This window comes from Myotis lucifugus, unplaced genomic scaffold (genome assembly GCF_000147115.1).
Source record: "Myotis lucifugus unplaced genomic scaffold, Myoluc2.0 scaffold_130, whole genome shotgun sequence".
In the NCBI taxonomy this organism is placed as follows: Eukaryota; Metazoa; Chordata; class Mammalia; order Chiroptera; family Vespertilionidae; genus Myotis; species Myotis lucifugus.
In genome coordinates, this window is record NW_005871178.1 from 1758247 (window position 1) to 1782760 (window position 24514).

Here is a 24514-nt window from a genome sequence, read left to right on the forward strand (position 1 = left end):
GCACCTCAGGGCGACTGGTCGAGTGGTCGTTCCGGTCATTACACTTATGGTCCCTAGCCTTTTATTATATAGGATTTCTTTATTTTCTTTCTTTCACTAATATTCACTTTAAACATACATTATAGAAGTAGTCCCACTGCTGCCTTTAACAGAGCAATTTGCAACTTGGCTTTTTATGTCATTTCATACAGTAAATAAATATAAATTCAACTCATGGGGTGAGATACTTCATAAAATATAATCATGCAAAGTATCAACAATATGCTTAATGATTCAGTTATAGCTATTGATTTATGGTTACATATCAAATAATAATTTAGTTATAGCTATCTTATGTAATTATGTAGGTGGTATTTGCTACAATGTAAGCATATAGCAAATTTATATAGGAGAGAAATTTCAAATTCATGATTGTTACAAGAGGGAAAATGAAAAAGGATCTATTTAAGCCCCTCATGGAACTCTATTTCATATAATTTAAACTTTTCAGGTAGTTCTGAAATCTAATTATTCTAATGTGTTGCTTATCAAAGCAAGAATATGCTACATGATTTACAAGGCATAGAGTTTTTCCTCAGGGAGTTTATGGTCTAAGCTAGCTACATAAAAATACATAACAAATTTTTTAAAACTCATAGCAAAACTAAACATTTAATATTGTTGGAAGTATATGAGAGAACAAAAATGTTCATGGCATGTTAACATAAATTGTTTTTTATTATAATTTTTATTCATCTAATACAATTTCCCAACTCTCCAAAACAAATTTAACCTATACCATGTTAGTCAGTAAATAGCATTTGTCATCATATCCTAAAGATCACAGAATGTGCTTTGGATGAAGATAGAACAGTTTTAACACCAACATAGAAAAAGCCATCCAATAAGGTCAAAGTAGCATTTTCATTAGAAATCAGGTAACAGACAAAAAGAGAAAAAGCGTAAGATTATCTCAATTTCACATTCATTCATAAATAAAAACTCTCAGCAAACTAGAAATAGAATGGAACTTCCTCCACTTGAGAAAGTACTTATACAGAGAACTTATAGCTAACAGCACACATAATGGTGCAAATCAGAATGTTTCCTTTCTAAGATCAGGAAGAGGACAAGGCTACCCTTCCTCACCATTTCTATTCAACACTGGAGGTCCTAATCAATGCAATAAGGTAAGAAACACAAGGCAGAAAAATTAGAAAAAAAATAAGTAAAACTGTCTTTATTTGCAGATAATGTGATTATCTCTGCAAAAATTCCTAAAGATGTTTTTAAGCTATTAGGAATAAGTATATTTAGTAGCATTATAAGATTAGAAGGTCAATATTTTCAACAACATCCATATTGTATTTCATACTAGCAAAGCTAGTATGATATTATAACAAACAATACCATTTATACTAATATCAAATATATGCTATACTTAGAGATAAACTTTAAAAATATATGCAAGAATTATACACTGAAAACTAGGAAACATTGGTAAGAGAAATCAAAGTCCTAAATAAATACATAAATATATCATGTTCATGGATCATAACACCCAATACTGTTAAGATATTAATTTTCCTGAAATTGGCAGAGTCAATGCAATTCCAATTAAACTCCCAGAAAGGTTTTTTTATGGAATATGACAAACTAATTCTAAAAATTTATATGAAAATGCAAAGCACCTGAAATAACCACATAAAAATTGAAACACAAGACAAAATGGGAGGAATTATATAAAACCTAATGTTAAGACGATAAAGCTAGAGTAATCAAGAAAGTAAGGTATTGATGTAAAGTTAGCAATAACGAAATTGGAACAGAAATATATCCACATGTATATGGCCAGTTGATTTTCAATAAAAATGACAGGGTAATTCAATGAAAAAAATTATAGTCTTTTCAAGAAATGGGGCTGGAAAAATTGATACTCATGAAAAGATATAAAATGACTCATATCATATATAAAAATGAATTCAAAATTTATTATAGACCTACAGATAATACAGGGTGGGGCAAAAGTAGGTTTATAGTTGTGAGTAGGCAGAACACAGTTATTCTTGTATTATTTATTATTGCATTATTTTCCATATGAACATCTATAAACCTACTTTTTGTCCCAACTTGCATTATAAACTCAGAGACAAAAAACATAAGGCAATTTAAGTGACATTGGATTAGCCCAAAATTTTTAATACTCCAAAAACGTCCAAAGAATAAAATTGATAAACTAACTTGATCAAAATAAGACTTTTGTTCTCTGAAAAGACACACTTAAGAAAATTAAAGCACAAGTCTACAGACATGGGGGAAAAGTCTGTAAGACATATTTCTGAAAAAGGTGTAAATATTTAAAAAACAAATCAATAAGGACACATAAAAAATAACATTCTTTTAAAATATATTGTAAATGATTTGGACACTTTACAAAAAAAGATGTGCAAATGAATAAGAATATGAAAAGATGCTCAGCATCACTGGCCATTTAGAGAGATACAAATTAAAACTACAATAAGTCACCACCACATATTCACTAGAACTATAGGTAAAATTAACAGCACTGTCAATACCATGCATTGGCAAGGATATAGTGGAACTGGAACTCTTATATGTTAGCAGTGGGGATGTAAAATGGTACAACCCCTTTGGAAAACAGTTCGGCAGTTACTTATATGAAGTTAAACATAACCTTATCATATGACTCAACAATATCTCTCTTACTTAATTACCAAGTGAATAAAAATATATGCCCATACAAACAGGTGTAGTAAATATACATAACAGCTTTATTCATAACTAGAGGCCCAGTGCACAAAAATTTGTGCACTCGGGGGGGTCTCTCAGCCCAGCCTATGCCCTCTTGCAGTCTGGGACCCCTCGGAGGATGACCACCTGCTGGCTTAGGCCTGCTCCCTGGGGAATCAGGCCCAAGCTGGCAGTCAGACATCCCTCTGGCAGCCCGGCAGCCCTCGGGGGATGTCCACTTGCCAGTGGGGAGCAGGCCTAAGCTGCAGTTGGACATCCTTAGCGCTGCTGAGGAGGCGGGAGAGGCTCCCACCACCACCGCTGTACTGGCAGCCATCAGCCTGGCTTGTGGCTGAGCAGAGCTCCCCCATGTGGGAGCACACTGACCACTAGGGGGAAGCTCCTGCATTGAGCGTCTGCCCCCTGGTGGTCAGTGTGTGTGTCATAGTGACCAGTCATTCCCAGTCATTCTGCTGTTAAGGGTCAGTTTGCATATTGCCCTTTTATTATATAGGACAGAGGCCTGGTGCATGGGTGGGGGCCGGCTGGTTTGCCCTGAAGGGTTTCCCGGATCAGGGTGGGGGTCCCGCTGGGGTGCCTGGCCAGTCTGGGTGAGGGGCTGATGGCTGTTATCAGGCTGGCCACACACCCCCCTTTAGGGTGGGGGGTCCCCACTGGGGTCCCTGGCCAGTCTGGGTGAGGGGCTGAGGGCCGTTTTCAGGCTGGCCAAGCCCCTCCAGAGACAGAAGCTCCCAGCATCTCCTTTTTTAAATTTTTTTATTCTGGGATTTATTTACCTTCTATAATTGAAACTTTGTTGCCTTCAGTGGAGCTCAGAGCCGGCCAGGGCGGGCGGGAGGGAAGCCTCCTGCTCGCTCCAGCTCTGTGGCCACGGCCAGCTGAAAGCAGGTATCTGGGGTTTATTTACCTTCTATAATTGAAACTTTGTTGCTTTGAGTGGAGCTCAGAGCCCGCCGCAGCAAGCGGGAAGCTTGGCTTCCTCCATCATTGGGGCAACCAAGCCTCCTGCTTGCTCCAGCTCCGTGGCTGCCGGCCGCCATCTTGGTTGGGTTAATTTACATACAGTCGCTCTGATTGGCTGGTGGGCGTGGCTTAAGGCATAGTGAAGGTACGGTCAATTTGCATGTTTGTCTTTTTTTAGTGTAGATAGCCAAAAACTAGAATCCTGTACAACGAATAAACAAATTGTGGCATAGCAATGCAATGAAGTACTACTCAACAACAAAAAGGAACAAACTACGTGAATCATGCACAGTTTAAAAGAGGCAGGTACAAAAACTACATACCGTATGATTCCATTTATATGAAATTACAGAAAAGGCGAGACAATGACATAAAGCAGATCTGAGGTTGTCAGGGACCTGTGGGTAAGAAGAATGACTACAAACTTTTGGAGGTGGTGGACATGTCCTGTAACTTGACTGATAGGGGCACATGACTGTATACATTTGCCAAAACTCATCAAATTGTACATTTTAAATCAGTGAATTATACTGTATGTAAATTACACCCCAATAAAGCCAATAAAAGTAATCAAATACTAGTATATGTTGAACATACATTTGTAGGGATATCTGATAACTTACCTACCTAAGGAATAACTATAGCTAGTTTGAATATGTAAAAATGCTAAAAAATAAACAAAACAAACAAACAAAAAACGCAAAAGGGTATCTATCAGTGGAAAACCTGGTCTGTCATCCCAATTTCTCTGCCTTTTTTCACTTAATTTATGTTCACCAGGAAACTGTATCAGTATATGAGGACTTGTTTACTAATCATGTTCATATATTTTAAAGGATGCTTTATTAAAAATAAAAGACTCTCGAACTCATGACAACATGTACATGAGTCTTTTTGAGAGGTGGACCTTCCCCAAACCACTTACAATATGAAGTCTTTACCCTACAAATCAGAGTATCAGTGGTCTGTCAGCATGTTAGTATTCCCCCTTCTAACAACCTGCTAAACCTTGTACTACACTTTATCTGCCAGCAAAGGTGGACTGGAATGAACTATGAGAGACTTGACTATTCCTGAAAACAGGTTTGAAAAAGTTGAATGAGCACAAGACTGACAGAGATGTGACTACCTGAGCAACATTTTCAGTGGAGAAAGTAGACTATCTGAATTGAAGATTAGAGAGAAGTACAAGATAAGATTAGAAGATAACATTTATTTATCCAAGACACATTTATTGGGTCCCTATTACTAGTATATGCCAGGCACAGTACAGAAATGAAGCCGTATGGAAATCCTAGACTTAGGAATTTGGTCTCTTTACTGTGCAGCAATAGAAGTAATAGAGTTCTATAGAGCTCATGGCAATTTCACATACATTATCTCAACCAGTCTTCACAATTGATTTAAACAAAGGGGAAACAGAGGCTTAGGAAGGTATATTTTTAAGCTTAAATGTTATTCAGCCAGAGACGGGGGGAGGGGGGGGGAAATCTTCCTATTTCTAGCCCAGAGCTCTTTTCTTGCTTTATTTTCTATATCATTCAGCTCCTTTTCTTAAGAAAATAGTCAGGTTTTTTTTTTAAGTATAATGTGATCAAAGCAATGTTCTAGTCAAAATACATATGGTCATGTTGTATGGGTTGAAAGAGAAAGCAAAGAACATGGAAGCAAGGAGATCTACTAGTACTCTACTATAATAATCCAGGAACAGGTGGAGCAGGAGGAATAAAAGTCACTGTCCATAAGACTGTATAAAAAGATTCATCCAGTTCTCTTATTTGAAAATGCCAAGGAGACCAGTAGAGCCACTGATAAAGTTGAAATGTCAACAAATGGATCTATTTCATGGAGGATATATTCTCTAGTAGTCATATTATCCCCCAAACACAAAGATATTTGGTAAAACATTATGCAAGTTTCTACCCCTAAAACCAGAATAACCCATGGTTTACTGTCATTGATTATTTTATTTACAGTTTATTTAATTGTCTATTCTTAAAAGTCTAGACCAGCCGTGGGCAAATTATGGCCCGCAGGCCGGATCCGGCCCGTTTGAAATGAATAAAACTAAAAAAAAAAAAAGACCGTACCCTTTTATGTAATGATGTTTACTTTGAATTTATCTTAGTTCACACAAACACTCCATCCATGCTTTTGTTCCGGCCCTCTGGTCCAGTTTAAGAATCCATTGTGGCCCTCGAGTCAAAAAGTTTGCCCACCCCTGGTCTAGACCCTCCACCAGCCCACAGAGGTATCCATATTCATAATGCCCAGTAAGACGTCATGCCCACTTTCTAGATACCTCTGTTAGTTGGTATTCCTAAATCTATTACAATTAATAAATACATGTTTAATTAAATATATCATTGAGTCAAGGCTTTCTTTCAGGGGATCAGGGTTATTTGCCAATCACAAATAAATGCCTAATCAAAAGTGTGCAACAGAGCAAGTATTTTAAAATCTACAAGAAGATGAAATATCTCTTACACCTTAAATGAAATTGTTTCTCAGGACAGGGCTATGATTTGTAATTCCTCCCAAGATTCTTAAGAATTCCATTCATAATGTTAGTTTATTGATGAGAACATTGAACTAGTAGCTCTTTAAAAGGTATAAATCGAGATCCCAATCCAATAGATAAACGAGTGTTTAAAAGGGGATAAGAAAGAGGATTAGGACCAGAGAAGTGAGGGCTGAGCCGAACTAAAATCATAGGCGACATGGCAAGAACAAAGGTCATCATTGCTGCTCTTTGCAATGGCCAGTAGAGGCTGCCAATGTACAAGGACACATAGAGCTCTCCCTCCACCTCATGACACACAAGGACTTGTCACCAAAACAAAAAGCACTTCACTTTCATACTATAGCGTGAAGCCCAGCACTCTAGGCTCATCATAGAGCAATATTCAACAACAATCACCAAGTTGTCTTTTTAACCACAGCTTCTGGGCGTGTGTGGCAGAAACAAAGGAACTGCAGAATATTTTTAGTACTTTTGAAAGATGATCACACTTAGCCACTCTCTAACCAAAAGAAACCACCAAGCTTTATACAATTACCTTTTCTAGAAAAGATACCTCGTTTTACATTTGAAAATGGATATTTTTACTGAAGAATAACATAATGTATAGTTTTAAAATCTTTGAATAGATGTATTATTTAGCTTCTTCAAATAAGGTGAATCAGTTACAGTTCAAGGAAATGTTCAGTTACTGGGTACAAAGTCATAATTTGATCGATAATTTGGAAGTTATCAATCTTAAATTTTAAATACTACTATGGTTAAAAAGAGTTTCCTAATATTCAGCAGTCAGGTAAGATTCTGCCCATCTGTGCCCCTTACCCAGAGCCAAGAACAAGACACTCAAATACACCAAGGGATAAATCACATTTTAAAATTCATTTTGTGAATCTGCTCTACAATTTTAAGAATTATGTATCTAGCCCATTTTTGAGCTCCACACACTGCTGTTTCTTGTAGAGAGGAACTCTGCTGTCAATCACTGCTCCCTTTTGCCACGCAAATATGTGCTGCAGCTTTCAGTTGTCACTCCTATTATATGTAATGTAGGCAGCTTAGCACTAAATCAATTTAAGGAACTGCAGAAGTTAAATACATACATTATTATTATGATGACAGAAAAGGCAATGAATGTCTTGCAGCTCCATTTGCTTTCTTTGTTAAGGAAGAAAAAGCTAATTATCTGCAGCTGTCAACCATGAAGTCCTAGACCTACTTAAGTCAACATTAGCCTTGGACAACTGAAAATATTTCTCATATTTTTGCCCGATTGCTTTCTTTTTGAAAAAGGTAAAACTACATATTGTATCCTTTTTCGTAAACAATTCATTGTAATATTTCAAACAAGAGACTATCAATTTTTAATAATATCCACTCTCCAATTAGTGTAACCAAAATTTAGACAGATATAAGCCTCTCCACAGAAAAACTCATATTAAAATTCAACTGAAAGCCCACACACTATTGGTTACAATGAAATTATGTTACAGATGATCAAGGGAGAAATTCAATCCATTTATTTAATTAACAAAAAGAGAGAAAGGAAAACATCTCCCACAGTTGAAATGCTGATAAATGACAGGAAAGTCACAATGACTCATAGGCACATATGTTTGTATATTTATTCTTTTTATCTACCAATCTTCAATTTCCCATTCTAGTCCCATTAGAATCTAGAACTAAATAACAACTTGGTTTTGAATTTTCTTTTCTCAGATTTAAGATCAACTTGTATATTTTTAGGATATCAAATCAAAATAAAAATAATATTCTTAATAAGCTGAAGAAAAATAAACATCATTAACATATAAACAATGGAATCTCTTAACCCTGTGCTCTAAAAAGTACACAAAGGTAATTATTATTCATGACAAACAAAAGTATTCTCTGCATTTGCTTTGAATTTTCAGTGATAAAACATTATTTTCCTTGTATTTTCTTTAGAAAAGCTCTTCTCACAGGAAGAGACTCAATACTACTTTTAAATTTCATATGAAATCACTGCCCATTTAGTTTTCTAATATTTTAAACACATGTAATTCCTAGTATAAATAAAACCAACATAAATTGAAAACTACATGATCAATAATGTAAGAAAAATTCCAACATATTGCCTAACATAATTATCATTTTAATAATTATAGCTCCAGTCCTGGCTGGGTGGCTCACTTGGTTGGACCACCCTCCCGTACACCAAAAAGTTTGTGAGTTCGAATCACAGTCTGGACACATACCTATGTTGCAGGTTCAATCCCCAGTCAGGGCATGTATAGAAGGCAACTGGTTAATGTGTCTCTCTCTTCTCTCTCTCTCTCTCTCTCTTTCTCTCTCTCTCTCCCCCTCTCCCTCTCTCTCCCTCCCTCCTATCCTCTCTCTCTAAAAATTAAATGAAAACATATTCTCAGGTGAGGATTTAAAAAAATTTTTTTAACTATAGCTCATGTTTAAGTTCCTAAACCAGCCTTAAAGTGAAGCCTTTTCTAACTACAGCTAGCTGTCCCACAACTCCAAGATTCTGATTTGATACAACCCCTCCTTGTAATCTTGAGAAATCACTACTGTATTTGCTGGAGACAAGACAGAGAAAATCAAGACACATTCAAAGAATAACATGTGAGGACAACCAAGATGGCGGCATAGGTAAACACCTGAACTAGCTGCCGCGCACAATCTCATTAAAACTACAACTAAAAGACAAAACGAGTATCATCCAGAACCACAGGAAGGCTGGCTGAGTGGAAATTCTACAACTAGAAGGAAAGCGAAAAGTGCATTGAGTCCTGTAGGAGGTGCAGAGGTGTGGAAGTGTGGAGGTATGGAGGCGTGTGAAAGGGGCTGGCAGCTGGGTATGCTGTTGTCTCTTTCAAATGGGAGGGAGATACAAGCTCCCAACTGCTCTGAACTCGAGTTCTGGGTGAGAATCTGGGGATCCAGACTCATATGGAGAGAAACTGGACTGTCTGGCATTGGGCCAGAATGTGAGGTGGCTTTCTAGCAGAGGTGCTTGCAGCGGTCATTGTTCCTGCACGGGGCCTCTCCAACAGAGACCCCAGGACCTCTCCAAGGCAGAGCAGACTGGCAGCCATTGTGGTTTGCTCCACTCCGTGATTCCCTGAGACCCCGCCCCACCCAATTTACAACCCCACCCAAGCTGTGTGCAGAGGCTTTTGCATATGAATGGCCTGGCCTTTTTCCGCCTAAAAACCTGTCAAACTGCAGCTGGGTCAGAGAATCCCAGAGCTTCCAAAAGAAGGCCTAAGGCTCATTAGCAGCCTGCACTGCTTCACAGCTGGGCCTCATCTGGGCACCTCCAAACCCCCTGCTGGGTGGCCTCAGGCAGTGGCTGACTTTGCACCTCCTTGGAGATCCAAGAGCCAGTGTACCCAGTGGTCAGAGTGAGACCATCCAGATTACAACTCTTCACATCCATAAGAGACACACTCAGGGGGCAGACTCCGTGAGTGCCAAAGCCCCTCTGAACCAAGTCCTGCTCCATAAGGGGGTCTCCAGTACAGCAGTTCTCCCATTATAGATACAACTGGTCTTCACAGCAGATTGGTCTGGAGGTCAATTCCTTCCAGTGACACCAACAACAATCAAGGATTAACTACAACAAGACTGTGCACACAGCCCACCAAGGGGTGCACCAAGAGTGTCCACCTCAGGTAATTAGGGAGGCTGAGCCACTGGGCCCTATAGGACACCTAGCACACAAAGCCACTCTATCAACACAGGGAAGCAGCCAAAATGCGGAGACAAAGAAACAGGACACAAATGACAGAAATGGAGGAAAGCAAACTACTGGATATAGAGTTCAAAACCATGGTTATAAGGTTACTCAAGAATCTTCTAGAAACCTCCAAGAAATATAGTGAGACCCTCAAGGATATGAAAAAGGACCAATTAGAAATTAAGCTTACACTGACTGAAATAAAGAATAATATACAGAGATCCAACAGCAGACTAGAGGATCCCAAGAATCAAGTCAAAGATATGAAATATGAAGAAGCAAAAAAACACCCAACCGGAAAAGCAAAAGGAAAAAAGAATACAAAAGCAAAAGGAGCCTCTGGGACAACTTCAAGCGTACCAACATCCAAATTATGGGGGTACCAGAAGAAGACAGAGCAAGATATTGAAAACCTATTTGAAGAAATAATGACAGAAAACTTCCCCTACCTGGTGAAAGAAATAGACTTACAAGTCCAGGAAGCGCAGAGAACCCCAAACAAAAGGAATCCAGAGAGGACCACACCAAGACACATCATAATTAAAATGCCAAGAGCAAAAGACAAAGAGAGAATCTTAAAAGCAGCAAGAGAAAAACAGTTAGTTACCTACAATGGAGTAAATACCCATATGACTTCCAGCTGATTTCTCAACAGAAACTATGCAGGCCAGAAGAGAATGGCAAGAAATATTCAAGGTGATGAATAGCAAGAATCTACAACCAAGATTACTTTATCCAGCAAAGCTACCATTCAGAATTGAAGGTGAGATAAAGAGCTTCACAGATAAGAAAAAGCTAAAGGAGTCCATCACTGCCAAACTAGTATTATATGAAATGCTGAAGGGTGTTCTTTAAGAAGAGGAAGAAGAAGAAAAATGTAAAGATAAAAATTATGAACAACAAAGTGACAACAAATACATATCTATCAACAAGTGAATCTAAAAGTCAAGTGAATAAAAAATCTGCTGAACAGAATAAACTGGTGAATAGAATAGAATCAGGGGGATAGAAAGGGAGTGGATTGACAATTCTCGGGGGGAAGGGAATGTGGGGGGTGCAGGAAGAGACTGGATAAAAATCGTACACCTACAGATGATGGCAGTGGGGGGGTAAGGGTAGGGGGTGAGGTGGGAGCCGGGTGGAGGGGAGCTATGGGGGGAAAAAGAGGAACAACTGTAATAATCTGAACAATAAAGATTTATTTTAAAAAAAGAGTAACATGTGAAAATAGTTAAGGTACAGACACATACATGGCCTATGTAATAAATAAACAGTATAAAGTACATGACTGTCTAACCACTGTGCTGTACACTTGAAACTAATACAAAATAATAGTGAATGTAAACTGTAACCAAACATTGAAATTTAAAAATCAGAAAAAAGACAAAATTGTAACAAAACAAAAAAAAGAAATAGTATAGTTTAAGTAGCTACACTGTACCAGACTCTAAGTCAGCTGTGGGCAAACTACGGCCCGCAGGCCGGATCCGGCCCGTTTGAAATGAATAAAACTAAAAAAAAAAAAAGACCGTACCCTTTTATGTAATGATGTTTACTTTGAATTTATATAAGTTCACACAAACACTCCATCCATGCTTTTGTTCCAGCCCTCCGGTCCAGTTTAAGAACCCATTGTGGCCCTCGAGTCAAAAAGTTTGCCCACCCCTGCTCTAAGTACATTTCCCAGGGTCCCTAAACTAGTACTGACAGGATCAAGATTTCATCCTGACTTCTGCCAACAAAGCCCAGCTTCATTTCACAGCACAATATTACCTCCTCGCAGAGTTCTTCTCTGGCTTTACATTTTAAGAAAGCTGTATCTATCAAGATTGAGAGATGATTGCCATCCTTTACAATTGCTGATGCTGTTGTATAAATATAAAAATAGCATAAATGAGAAAAATATAATTAGGAGGAAATCCTTAGTCTTAAGTTGAAGAGGATATAACTGATGACTTCAAGGGTCATTCTAATATTTTTTGGGTTACTTATTTTGCTAAGATATTTGGTAACAGCTAAGAAACCTCTGATTATTTCTTTTCTAACTTTCTGAAATCTGTTCAGAAAATTATGCTATCGATAGTAATGCTATCTTAGTAATGTTATCTATAATTCCTACCCAATCATCCTATATAATAAAAGCCTAATAATCTAAATGTCCAACCGTTTGACCAGTCACTATGATGCGCACTGACCACCAGTGGGCAGACGCTCTGACCGGTAGGTTAGCTTGCTGCTATATTTGCTGGAGACAGGCCGGACACACCCTGGAGTCCTCCTGTTGTCCCTCCCGGCCCCAATCGTGCACTGGTGGGGTCCCTTGGCATGCCCTGCACCCTCTCGCAATCCGGGACCCCTTGAGGGATTTTGGAGAGCCAGTTTTGGCCTGATCCTGCAGAACAGGCCAAGGGACCCCACCGGTGAATGGGCCTGTAGTTGTTTTATAAAAACTTTAAGAAAGCATTTGCACTAATGTAATTCTTATAACTCTGTGAGAGAGATTAGGTGAGAGGGCTCTAAACTATTATGGTGCCTTGGCCCAAATCACCAAACTATACTAAATTCAGAGTAATTGGAAATGCATGTCTATCCTATTCACAACTGGGAACACTTTCCATTACACAGTAGATGCAGCCATAATAACAACATTCATTTGTACATCACCATAACTGTCACATGCCCCCCATTTGGTCCTCAGAACAACTCTGTAATGAAAGAAGGCAGGTAATGTTACGCTAACCTCATTTTACAAATAAAGAAAACTGAGACTCAGAGAATTTAAACCATTTGCTAGAGGATCCTTACAGAAGCCTCAAACGTAGGCCGGCTGAGGAACTCCAAGTCTAGTGCTTGTTTTGTTATTGAAATTTACTGTCAATTACATGTTGGCTTCAATATAGCTTTGAAACATTTCGTTTCTTACCCTGTATAATCTGGTCTAAGTCTGAACTTTACTAAGTGTACTGAGCTCATGAAAGCATTATGTTCATGCTTGTGTGTGATATAGTAACTTATGTTTCTAATATAATACGTTTATAATATAGAAACATACTTTCTAAAAATATTTATCTAAGACTGTCAAAAGGATACCCAATTTTGAATGATCAAGAACAGTTTCTAATTATTACAAAAATTCTACTTAAATCCCAAAAGGAAAAAAAAAGATGCCTAAGTTGGCAGTCTGTTAAGTTGTAATCGCCTTCTCCTTGCTTACATCCACTTAATGACACAGTATTATTGCCTTTCTGTCTTTAATTCCTCAGAATCTCCCTACCCAAATGCACTGCCATTACTAAAGCGCAGAATGATCTCACTTAGTAAACCAGCTTCTTGCCCTTTCATTAGGCCCTAATCTAAATTACGGTATAAAGACATAAGGTTCTGTACTCATGACTGGCTCCTGATAAAGGGCACTGGCTTGCCATGTGGCCTGATGAAGTCCTAGGACACAGAAGGATCTTTTTTGGATTTTATCAGTCAATTTATGTTGAGCCAGAAAAATAAAATATAATCTTTGGCCATCTGGTTCTGTAACACTCTGTATTTGTTTAGAAAGGTCATTGTTGTCAAGTTATTGAATGTTATCTCTGGAATTGACAGGAAGAGAGAAGTTTTTGAAAGCAGGCCAGGAATATTAAAGCACCGGATATTAAGGTGTAAAGTAGTAGTTAAAAGGTTGGGCTTTTAGTGTTAAACAAACTACTGTTCAAATCCCAACTCCATTACCTACTAGTAAGAAGTTATCTTGGGCAAGTCAGCAGCTTTCTATTTTTCTCACTGATAAAACATAGATAATGCCACTCTAGAAAGACAGTGCCTCTATAAAATGATACAACACATACATATCACTAGCTTATAGTTACCATTCAAAACCTATTCTATAATTATTATGTGTAATTTGTGTCCTCAATTTAATTATGAACAAAGTTAAAATTTTCATTACTTTTATAAATACTTCTCCAGACAGAAGAGTAAAATTTAAACAGGCTCACAATTTATGCTACGCATATCTAATATGTGGGTTTAGAGCCTATCTCTAACAAAAACTTCAGTCCATCTTAAGCATTTAAGCAACATTCCTTCTTTCTTCATGAGCTTTATAGCATGTATTACTTTGTTGGTGGAATGACTGGTTTGCGCTGTCACTGAAGAATGAAGACTAAGCAATAGCAAATCCATAACTCAGTGGAACTAGTACTGCTGTTACTAGACAATATACAATATCCTCATGATGTTATGCAATAGTTATTTTCTTTGCATTAGGTAGTTTTCAATTACTGTTTCACAGCAGTACTACCATCCAGCTATTGCAGTAACGAGATGATTCATAATTGATTCAGACAGGCTATTTAGCCCCTTTCCCTTTGTGAGATTAGCAATGTAGTTAAAAATATACAAATAATTAAAACAAATATTTTAAAAAGCAGCTCAATCAAAACTCCATCCAAAATATAGCCAAAGAGCAATGTTTGCAATTCAGTAGGCCAGATTTCAGGATCTCAAAGGTGGGCACATACTTCACCTGCACTTTGACAGAAATGGCCATCAGGATGTGTTGAACTGAATTATCCCCACACATGACTGGTTTCCCCAAAAATCAAAGTAGCACTATAAGACAGAGCAAAAGCCAGTCTCAGGCTGGGAAAGAACATTTTCATATGTTTTCTACTTCAAAAATTAGCTGCTACACATTTCCCTGTTTGGAGTCAAGAATAAAAAAATTAATTAATTAAATAAATAAATAGAATAAAAGGCACACATCTTTCATATGAACCACAGGGTGGGTTCTCTGCTTTCTCCATAATACTGACTTAGGAGATCTGGGAGTAATTAAAAATAAATTTCATCTTATATGCATACATGCATGGCCCACGGACATAAACAAAAATATGGTGAAGGCCTGGGGTGAGGCAGGAACTGGGTGGCAAATGTAAGAGAAATATAAAAACTGGAGTAAAGCATAAAATATAGAATAGTGGTTCCCAATGTTAGCATGGAGGCTGTGTGGAAACATACACTGCTGAGTCCCATCCCCGTGGAGTCTGATTCAGTAAGAATGGGCTAAAACCAAGAATTTTGCATGCTGAGAAATTCCCACATCATGCTGGTGCTACTGGTCTGGGAATCGCACTTTGAGAGCCACTCCTTTTCAATTGTCTAAATTTTTAAAATACATTAAAAAACAAAACGTAAACTGGAAATTATTTGTTATGAATGTAGATTTATGAAAGACTTGGAGTTCCAATTAGCAAACCTATATACTACGAGGAAAAGCCTTGGTCCTAATAAAAGGATAGTTAATTTATGTGTTAGTGAATCAAACATATCAGAAGATATCTCCTGTCAAATATTCAAATATGGTTCATAAAAGTACCACTAGAGCCCTCGCTGGGTGGCTCAGTTGATTGCAGCATTGTGACATGCACCAAAAGATTGTGGGTTTGATTTCGGGTCAGGGCACATACCTAGGTTGCAGGTTCCATCCCCAGTTGGGGAGCTTATGGGAGGCAACAGATCAATGTTTCTCTCTCTCTCTCTTCATATCTCTCTCTCTCTGTCTTTCTCTCTCCCTCCCTCTCTCCTTCTCTCTCTAAAAATCAATGAAAACATATCCTAGAGTGAGGATTAAAAAAAAGTACCACTGAGTTTGAAATGCCCTTCACCTTCACTATTTGAAGGAAGGAAATTCTAATGTGACAGGCTCCTTGGTTAAAAGGCTTCCTAAAAAACACAAGCTCACAATATTAATGAAGCCTTAAAATAAAAGGTATCATTATATTCCATTTACAGATGAAATTTCTGCCTCAGAGAGGATAAGACACATCAAAAGGTAAATCAACCAACAAGTGGCAGAGTCAAAACTTTAATACAGATTCAAAGTGTTTCTTTTTTTGTTTAAACCTTACAATATTACAGTATAGTCTTTAAAAGAGTCAGAGAGGTTAGAAGCAACACTGAGATCCTAATTCAATCTAAGCGTATGCAAAACAGAAAATGCTGAAATATATATAGCTGTGAGAACTAAATGGATTATAAGCATTATATCTGTTAGTCTTGAACATAATCATAAATATCACCTATAAACTGTATATACTATTAAATGCCTAGACAGGATCATCAAATATAGGGCACTAAGGTAGCTGGTCTACCAGCATTGAAGCATAGTCTTTGGCAGCACAACTCCACTTAGCAAGACATCTGTGGAGACTGGCTGACAGCAAGGTTCACGAGCAGATGCTGCATGGAAACAACCATATTCAGAGAGAGTTGAAGAACACATTAGGTATACACTGAAGTCATACACTCAAAGATGTGGCATTTATGGGCTGCTTGGAAACCAGAGCAGATAAGCCAGCCCAGAGACAGCAATCACCATTATGATGATGCTATTAAGGCAAGTTTACCCTTAAAACACAAAACAAAAACATTGGCCCCAAATGGTTTTCTAGTGTTTGAGGTCAGGGAGCAGTGTGAAGATTTGCAATAATTATAGGAAACCTCCTAAAATAACTATTCTGTTTCTTAAGAAAGTGAAAAATAAGTAAACAAAATAAAGGCCTTACATGTTAGCAGTAAGTTAAGAACCCAGGAATGATTAGGATGGCCAATATATATATTTTTTATTTCTTAAAAAACAAAATAACAAGTGTTGGTAAGGCTCTGGAGAAATTAGAACCCTTGTGTGCTGTTGGTGGGAATGTAAAATGATGCAGTTATTATAAAAAATAGTATGGAAGTTCCTAAAAAAATTAAAAACAGAATTGCTATACAATCTAGCAATCCCATTTCTGAACATACTAGTATATCCCAGAAGAATTAAAAGCAAGATTTCTAAGAGATATTTGTACACCCATGATCAATGTGGCATTATTCACAATAGCCAAGAGGTGAAAGCAACCTAAATGCCCATCGGTGGATGAATAAAGAAAATGTAGTATACAAATACAATTGAACATAACTCAGCCTAAAAAAAAAAAAAAAAAAGAAGGGAATCTGTCATACGCTACAATATGGATAAACCTTGAGGACATTATGCTAAGTAAAATAAGACAGTCACAAAAACACTCACACTGCATGACTCCACTTACATAAAACATCTAAAGTAGTCAAACTCTTAGAAAGTAGAACAGTGATTACCAGAGGCCGAGGAAAAGGAGAAAAGGGAGTTATTCTTCAAAGGGTAGAGGGTTTTCATTTGTAAGATGAAAAAAGTTCTAGGGATCTGTATGCATATAGTTAACTCTATTGTACTGCACACTTAACAGTTAATAAGGTTTTAAAAAACTAAGAATAAAAATGTCTTGAAAACTCTGGTAAGGTTAATAGAAGTGTTGGAGAGGTTTAATATCACTGAAGAAAAAACAGTTTTCACATGAGTAGATTAAATTTAATCTTTGTCATCTCTTAATAATACCAATTTCTATAATGGTTTCAATCTATGGTTTAAATTTATAATTTATAATGAAAAGGAGGTATACCATATCAAAACTGTTCAGAGGTCTTTTAAAAATCTTACTTATTCTCACCCAGAGAGATGCTCCCAGTTGAGTGAGTCATCATTACTGATGCAACTATGCTTTATTCTTCAACTGTCCTGGGACTGAAAACAAATTGAGAATTTCATTTTTAAATGATAGTTTAACTCATTTGTAAGAAAATTCATTTAAAACACTTTTTCTATAATAAGAAAATTACATATATTGTTTGATATAAGTAAACTTTCTTCATACCAAAAAGCTAAACATGGGTTTAAGTTTCTATGCATATAAGATCACATCTCCACTGGGCTGGGCACCTTTGGAGAACAGAACCAATAATATATGAAAAGGCGGACAAAAAAAATACTTCTCAAGACTTCTGAAATATTCTGCCCAGGACATTTCTCTTTTCAACAGCCCTTTTTTATGTGCATAACCTTTTTTTCCCATTATCTCCTCTATCCTCCAAAGTCCTTTGTTCATCTTTCTCCCCCCACATTTTAGAGGAAGAAAATAACTAAATTTTCCATACTCAAATTTTAGAAACAAAATCAAAGGTATCTCTCATTTCTGTATACTGCTGTTTCATCTCCAGGGAAACAAAGCCACAATTCAAGAACTAGGGTTAATAAAATCTTTTTACACTGACTTGACTTTGGTGCATTTTTCTTATACCATATTTTTAAAATCTATTGACAAGTGTCTAGTAGTATCATAAAATTAAGTCCTTAAGAGGCTCCATGAATCAAAATGTTCTACTGGTAAAAATTATATAAATACATGATTTAATGTGAAAATTACACATTATAACCTCTCTAAGAGAATATTTCAGCTCTGTAATATGATATATCCCTTAATTCCTGCCCTTTTTGTGTTAGATATTTTCTAATGTACCTTTTTCATTCCTTGTTTGTCACTAATTTTTTTGTGTTATTTCCTTAAGTGAATGCCCTCGAATTTACAATTAGCATTTTAACCTAAAACATTCTAGTTTGAATTCCTATATAAATGTTTTTCCTGCAATATACCTCCATTCCCTTCCTTCTTTTTTTTTAATTATTATTGTCAAACAAACTATATCTTTATATGTTATTTTTTTCTTACTGCTTTTAAAATTTCTTTCACTTTTGTAAATTTGACTATGATGTGTCTAACTGTGGATAGCACTATTTAACTTAAAGTACACTGAGTTATTTAATGTGTAGATTAATATTTTAAATTAAGTCTTCTGCCATTATTTCTTTTGGGACTTCAATTATGCATACGTTGACACACTTGATGACACCCCATAGATCTTGTTAAGCTCTGTTCATTTTTATTTTCTTACTATTCCTCACAATGGATAATCTCTAGTGAATTATCTTTAAATTGACAAATTATTTCATTTGTCAACTCCTATCTGTTAAGCCCAACTAGTAAATTTTCATTTCAGTAATTATACTTTTAAACTTCAGAATTTTCATATGGTACTTTTCCCATAATTTCTATGTTGATTGCTATTCTCTTTAGCAAGACATCATTCTTATACCTTCCTTTAATTCTTTACATGGTATCATTTAGTTCTTTGAACATATTTATAAAAACTGACTTAAAGTCTGTCTTATTAAGCCCAGATCTGAGATCCCGATGGGACATTAATTCTTTTAGCAGATTTTTGTGGTTTTCTTTCCTGTGTGTGTGGCATACTTTCCTATTTCTTGCATGTCTCAATTTTTTGTTCAAAACTGAACATTTTAGATAATGTATTTTAACAACTGTAGTATCAAATTCTCCACACTGCCCCACCAAGATTTTTTAACACCGATTTTGTTTTTATTGATGACACTACAAATAGTTTAGCACTTTTATGAACTAATTTTGTAGATTCTGTGTTCCCTGTAGTGTGCTGGCCACTGAGATCTCTACTAATTTTTTTTAAGTTCTACTTTTATTTTTAAGCCTGGCTTTTTAGGAGTCACACTAGGTCAGTATAACTTAGTGGTCAACCAATGATTGGTTAGAGGATTTCCTTAAATGTTTGCCTGTATGTCTTCCATTATTTGCCCAAGGAATTTTTATGAGTAGTCACACCTCTGAAATGCAGACAGTTTCTAAGACAGCCCTAGCTTTCTTTTCCTACTTACATAAAACCTCAGCCATAGGTGATCTCCTTCCCCAGGTCTTTCCTGGGCAGGTGCACAGCTGTGCACATTGTGCAACCTTTCAGATCCCCAGGAATACGTTGGAGCTTTTCCAAATTCCCTAGGGTTGGCTAATTCTCCAAGATTTCCTTTTAAAATCCTGGGCAGACACTTGTTTGCCCCAACTGAAATCACAGCCTTAAGCAGTGGATATGTTGCCAACAGTTGCTATTGTTTCAGCAAAGCCCTGATGGGCCTCTTCTTCCCCCAACTGGGCTGAGCTCTGAGTCAAATCAAATAGTCAACCACTCTCTGAGAATAGAGTTTTCCCAGGGAGCTGCAAGCTTGGACAACATACCAACTGTGCTTTGGAGCTGGTGTTTTTAATGAATATCCAAAAGTGGTCAGATCTCTCCACTGTCTGGTCTGTAATGCTGCCAGCTTTTGCTATATCACTAAGCAGGGGAAAGAGGAAAGATGGAAATCGCCTCAAGTTAAAATGTCACAGGCTCCACTGTCTTCTCATGGTTTAGTAGTTTTCTCTTGGGCCATGGATTTTCAGTTCATTCTCTGGTTAACTGCCAGAATTCTGAAATGGTTGGTTGTAATTGTTTTGTCCATGTTTTTGTTGTTTGAGCAAATAAAAGGAGGCCCTTGCTCCACCAATGTGAAAGCCAATCAATCTCTGGAATTTTAAATCTATCTTCTTGTAGTTTTAAACACAAAAAGCATTTTAACAAAAAATTTGTTTAAAAATTTATACTTGCTGAAACCGGTTTGGCTCAGTGGATAGAGCATCGGTCTGCGGACTGAAAGGTCCCAGGTTCGATTCCGGTCAAGGGCATGTACCTGGGTTGCGGGCACATCCCCAGTAGGAGATGTGCAGGAGGCAGCTGATCGGTGTTTCTCTCTCATCGATGTTTCTGACTCTCTGTCTCTCTCCCTTCCTCTCTGTAAAAAATCAGTAAAATATATTTAAAAAAAAATTATACTTATAAATTTTTGGACCATTGATTCTTATCTCTAGTAGAAACATGAAAAAAAACCTATATTTCAATATTTAAAGTTAAATAGTAGAGACTCTATTCTCTGAGAGGAAAAAATAAACTGCATGAGCAATGGCTCAATATATTCCCTGCTAATTAATATGTAAGTGAACAAAAATAAGGTGACTCCTGGTCTTAGATCCACTTTCAGCCCCAAAAGACTTGCCCAAGTCTTTTCTGGATAACAGAAATAAGTGCAAGTGAGGAAGAAAGACTACTCCATCTTATCTTACCTGGCTGACCCAGGCCAAATCCAACAACTCTGACAGGGAGAAAAGAGTCACAAAAGACTGAGAGGGAGAAACTTAACGGAGAAGAGGAATCAGAGCCCTGAACACAGACAGCAACCCTATCGCCTGAGATCTCTCTGAAGAGAATCAGTATGGAGAGATTGGTTTACCTCAGATTCACCCAAGTATCAGCCAAACCCATGTAGTGGTGGTAGAATAAGGTGAGCTTCTGTAAAGGAAAAGAATTATTTATTACTATTATCTCTCTTCAATATTGCATGATATTTGCAAGCCGTGAAAAGACCAAAACTGTCAAAAGAGGACAAGCAAAGTAAATATCCTTTAGCAAAACTTTTGTTTTCAAGAACACTGTTATGCTTCTTTTTCTTTTTTTATTGTTGTGTAACAAACCACCCCCAAACTTACTGGCTCAAGAAAAATAACCATTTGTTTGTAATGCTGCAGGCTAAGCTGGGCTTACCTAGGCACTTCTGATTCTCCTGCTGATGGTTACTCGTGATTACTTTCAGCTGGCAGGGGGGAGGTGGACTCAGCTAGAATACTAGGATAACTAGGTTGCTATTTCCATGCAATCTCAGGGCCTCTCTGTCTCCATATGACCTCTTTTCCAAATGGTGTCTCTGGGAAGGTAGCCAGATTTCTTACATGATGATTCAGGTCTCCCAAAACACTAAAGCCAAAACGAGGTGGCCTTCTTAGGGCTTACATCCAGACCTGGAGGAGTTTAATTCTGTGGCATTCTGTTTTGTAAAATAAGCTATTGGCCCAGTCCCGATTGAAAGGAAAGGGACTTCATATGGGCATGAATATCCAGAGGTGTGATTCACTATAACCACCATCAATGCTACAGAACAGCAATTTTCAACTGGTATGCTGCAAAGATTTCTGAAACATGCAACACCTAACTAGTCAGGGGTACTGACCTCTTTTCCCTTAGATTGTCAAATTAAAAAAAAAAAGACCACAATCAATACAACAATAGCTATCCAGTATGAATGCCCTGTCTTGAACCATAAATACATAGGTCATATAATACAGTTGCATCTTATTGGTCACATCACATAAAAGGGTTGCATCTGATTAGCTAATTCTTGGTACCAGAAATCCTTATATACAAGTATAGGTAACTGATTTTTAGAAAGTCAATTTGGAGCAAAAAAGGTAGATAATTACTAGTTTTTTTATATCAATCAAAATTATACGTATGTTTTTATCAGATCAGCAAAAAATATATTTTTTGGTGTGCTGCAAAATTTTAGTAATTAGTTTGTGTGTGCCATGAGATTTTTTAAGAAAGGTTAAAAATCACAGCTATAGGGAGCATTTGAGATCTTGCTCCCAAGCATATATTATCAGATAAACTTTTCCTTCCTCCCTCCCTCCCTTCCTTTTTTAAATCACTGCCATAGACAACTAAGACATTAAGGCCAATGTTCACATGACTGAAATGGGAACAATACAAAGAACTATAAAATGGTTAAAGCTAAATGAAGACTGAGCAATTATAGTCAAACTAGAGGCCCAGTGCACAAAATTCGTGCACGGAGGGGGGGGGGGTCCCTCAGCCCGGCCTGCACCCTCTCCAATCCGGGACCCCTCAGGCAGTGGGACATCCCTCTCGCAATCTGGGACCACTGGCTCCTAACCGCTCACCTGCCTGCCTGCCTGATCGCTCCTAACCACTCTGCCTGCCTGCCTGATCGCCCATAACTGCTCTCCCCTGCCCACATGATCGCCCCTAATTGCCACCGTGGCTTTTTCAGGAAAGATGTCCAGAAGACGTCTGGTCTAATTAGCATATTACCGTTTTATTAGTATAGATTCCATTCTCTGTGCCTTCCCATACTGTGCGTCAATCTAGATTCAGTGAGAATCTTAAATATAGGTGGGAGAAAATATGAACCTGATTAATCACTTATAAGCCATATGACCTTGGATAAGTCAATCATCCTCTCCAAGTTTCAGCTACTCAGTTATAAAATGGAAAAATCTACAGGCCCTGCTTATCTTAAAGGAAAACTGTATGGAACAAATAAGACAAGAAATGAGTAAAAAGCTTTGAAAACTAAACTGCTATACAAAAATAAGAAAGTATTATTCATCTAACAGATCCTAAGTATAGTCAACCTAGGTAGGCTCTATTCTCTCTATTAATCCTATATAATAAAGAGGGAATATGCTAATTGACCCTCACACCATCACAAAGATGGCAGCACCCACAGCCAATAAAGAGGGAATATGCTAATTGACTGCCATGCCCTCAAAGATGGCGGTGCCCACAGCCACAAGATGACGGTGCCCAATCCCCTCAGCCCCGCCGGGGCGGCAGGCGGGCCCAGCCTTGCCACACTCCTGCCTCCGGAGTCTCCCAGTCCCCTCAGCCCTCCAGTCGCCCAGGGCCAGCCTGAGGCGCAGGTAAGCCTTGGCTGTCGGCTGCCCAGCTGCCCAGGGCTGGCCCGAGGCGCAAGCAAGCCTCAGCTATTGGCTGCCCAGCCACCCAGGGCTGCCCGAGGCTCAGGTAACCAGGGCCGGCCGAGGCTTGTGCTGCCGGCAGTGGCAGCAGCAGAGGTGTGATGGGGGCATCACCTTCCCCTGATCGCTGGGTCGCCTCCTGCCCCTGAGGGCTCCCGGACTGTAAGAGGGGGCAGGCCGGGCTGAGGGACCTCCTTCCAGCATGAATTTTCATGCACCGGGCCTCTAGTAAAATTATAATAACCATAGTTAATTACTCCATATGCTAAATTGCTACCACAGCAATGATATTATATAGCAGTGATGGCGAACCTTTTGAGCTTTGCATGTCAGCATTTTGAAAAACCCTAACTTAACTCTGGTGCCGTGTCACATATAGAATTTTTTTGATATTTGCAACCATAGTAAAACAAAGACTTATATTTTTGATATTTATTTTATATATTTAAATGCCATTTAACAAAGAAAAATCAACCAAAAAAATGAGTTTGTGTGTCACCTCTGACACGCGTGTCATAGGTTCACCATCACTGTTATATAGTATAATAACAGGCTAAAAGTACCCTATGTTCTGTTACTATAAAGAATAACAACACCAACACTAAATGTTTATTGTTGTCTGATTATATGTCAGGTGCTCTTAGATACTTCAGGTAAACTATAATCCTTACAATAAGTCAACAAAGTAGGTATTATCCCTCTTTTAAAAATAAATAAATAGAGTCAAAATACTGATTAGCTAAGTAAACTGCTCTGGTCACACAGCAGTAAATAGAGAAACCATTATGAATTTTTAATATATAATAGGTACTTAAACATTTGTTGTCTAAGTTAAAGAACAAATTAATAAAGCCAGGACTGTCTGACATTTAAAGTAAGGAGTCTTTCAACTATAGTAAAATATCTCCCTCACATAATTTCTATTTTATATGCAGCAATTGAAACTGTAATCACAGCAAACATATATAATTACATGAGCAATTCATCACCTTTATCATCTGCAAAAATTGTTTCCCGTCTAAAAAGTATCTTCATTTTTTTAAAGGTCTAATCCTTAATCCATCTACCAAGTCATTATGAATTATAACGGTCATATTAAAATGTGGAAATACCAAGTGGAAAACAGTGATACCAACATATCTCTAAAATAAAACAAAAAACAGCAAATATTTTTAAATGGCA

General features: G+C 37.6%; 1 protein-coding gene across 1 annotated transcript in view; it reads right to left on the reverse strand.

Annotated features, from left to right (window-relative positions):
* RFX3 (regulatory factor X3) overlaps window positions 1-24514 on the reverse strand; it is a 234089-nt gene that overhangs the window by 199597 nt on the left and 9978 nt on the right. The window contains exons 3-4 of the mRNA XM_023758439.1: window positions 21010-21068; window positions 17492-17565 (exon numbers count right to left, since the gene is read on the reverse strand). Of these exons, the coding sequence (XP_023614207.1) occupies window positions 17492-17525 (34 nt within the window). The 5' untranslated portion in view covers window positions 17526-17565; window positions 21010-21068. The remainder of the gene's footprint in view (window positions 1-17491; window positions 17566-21009; window positions 21069-24514) is intronic.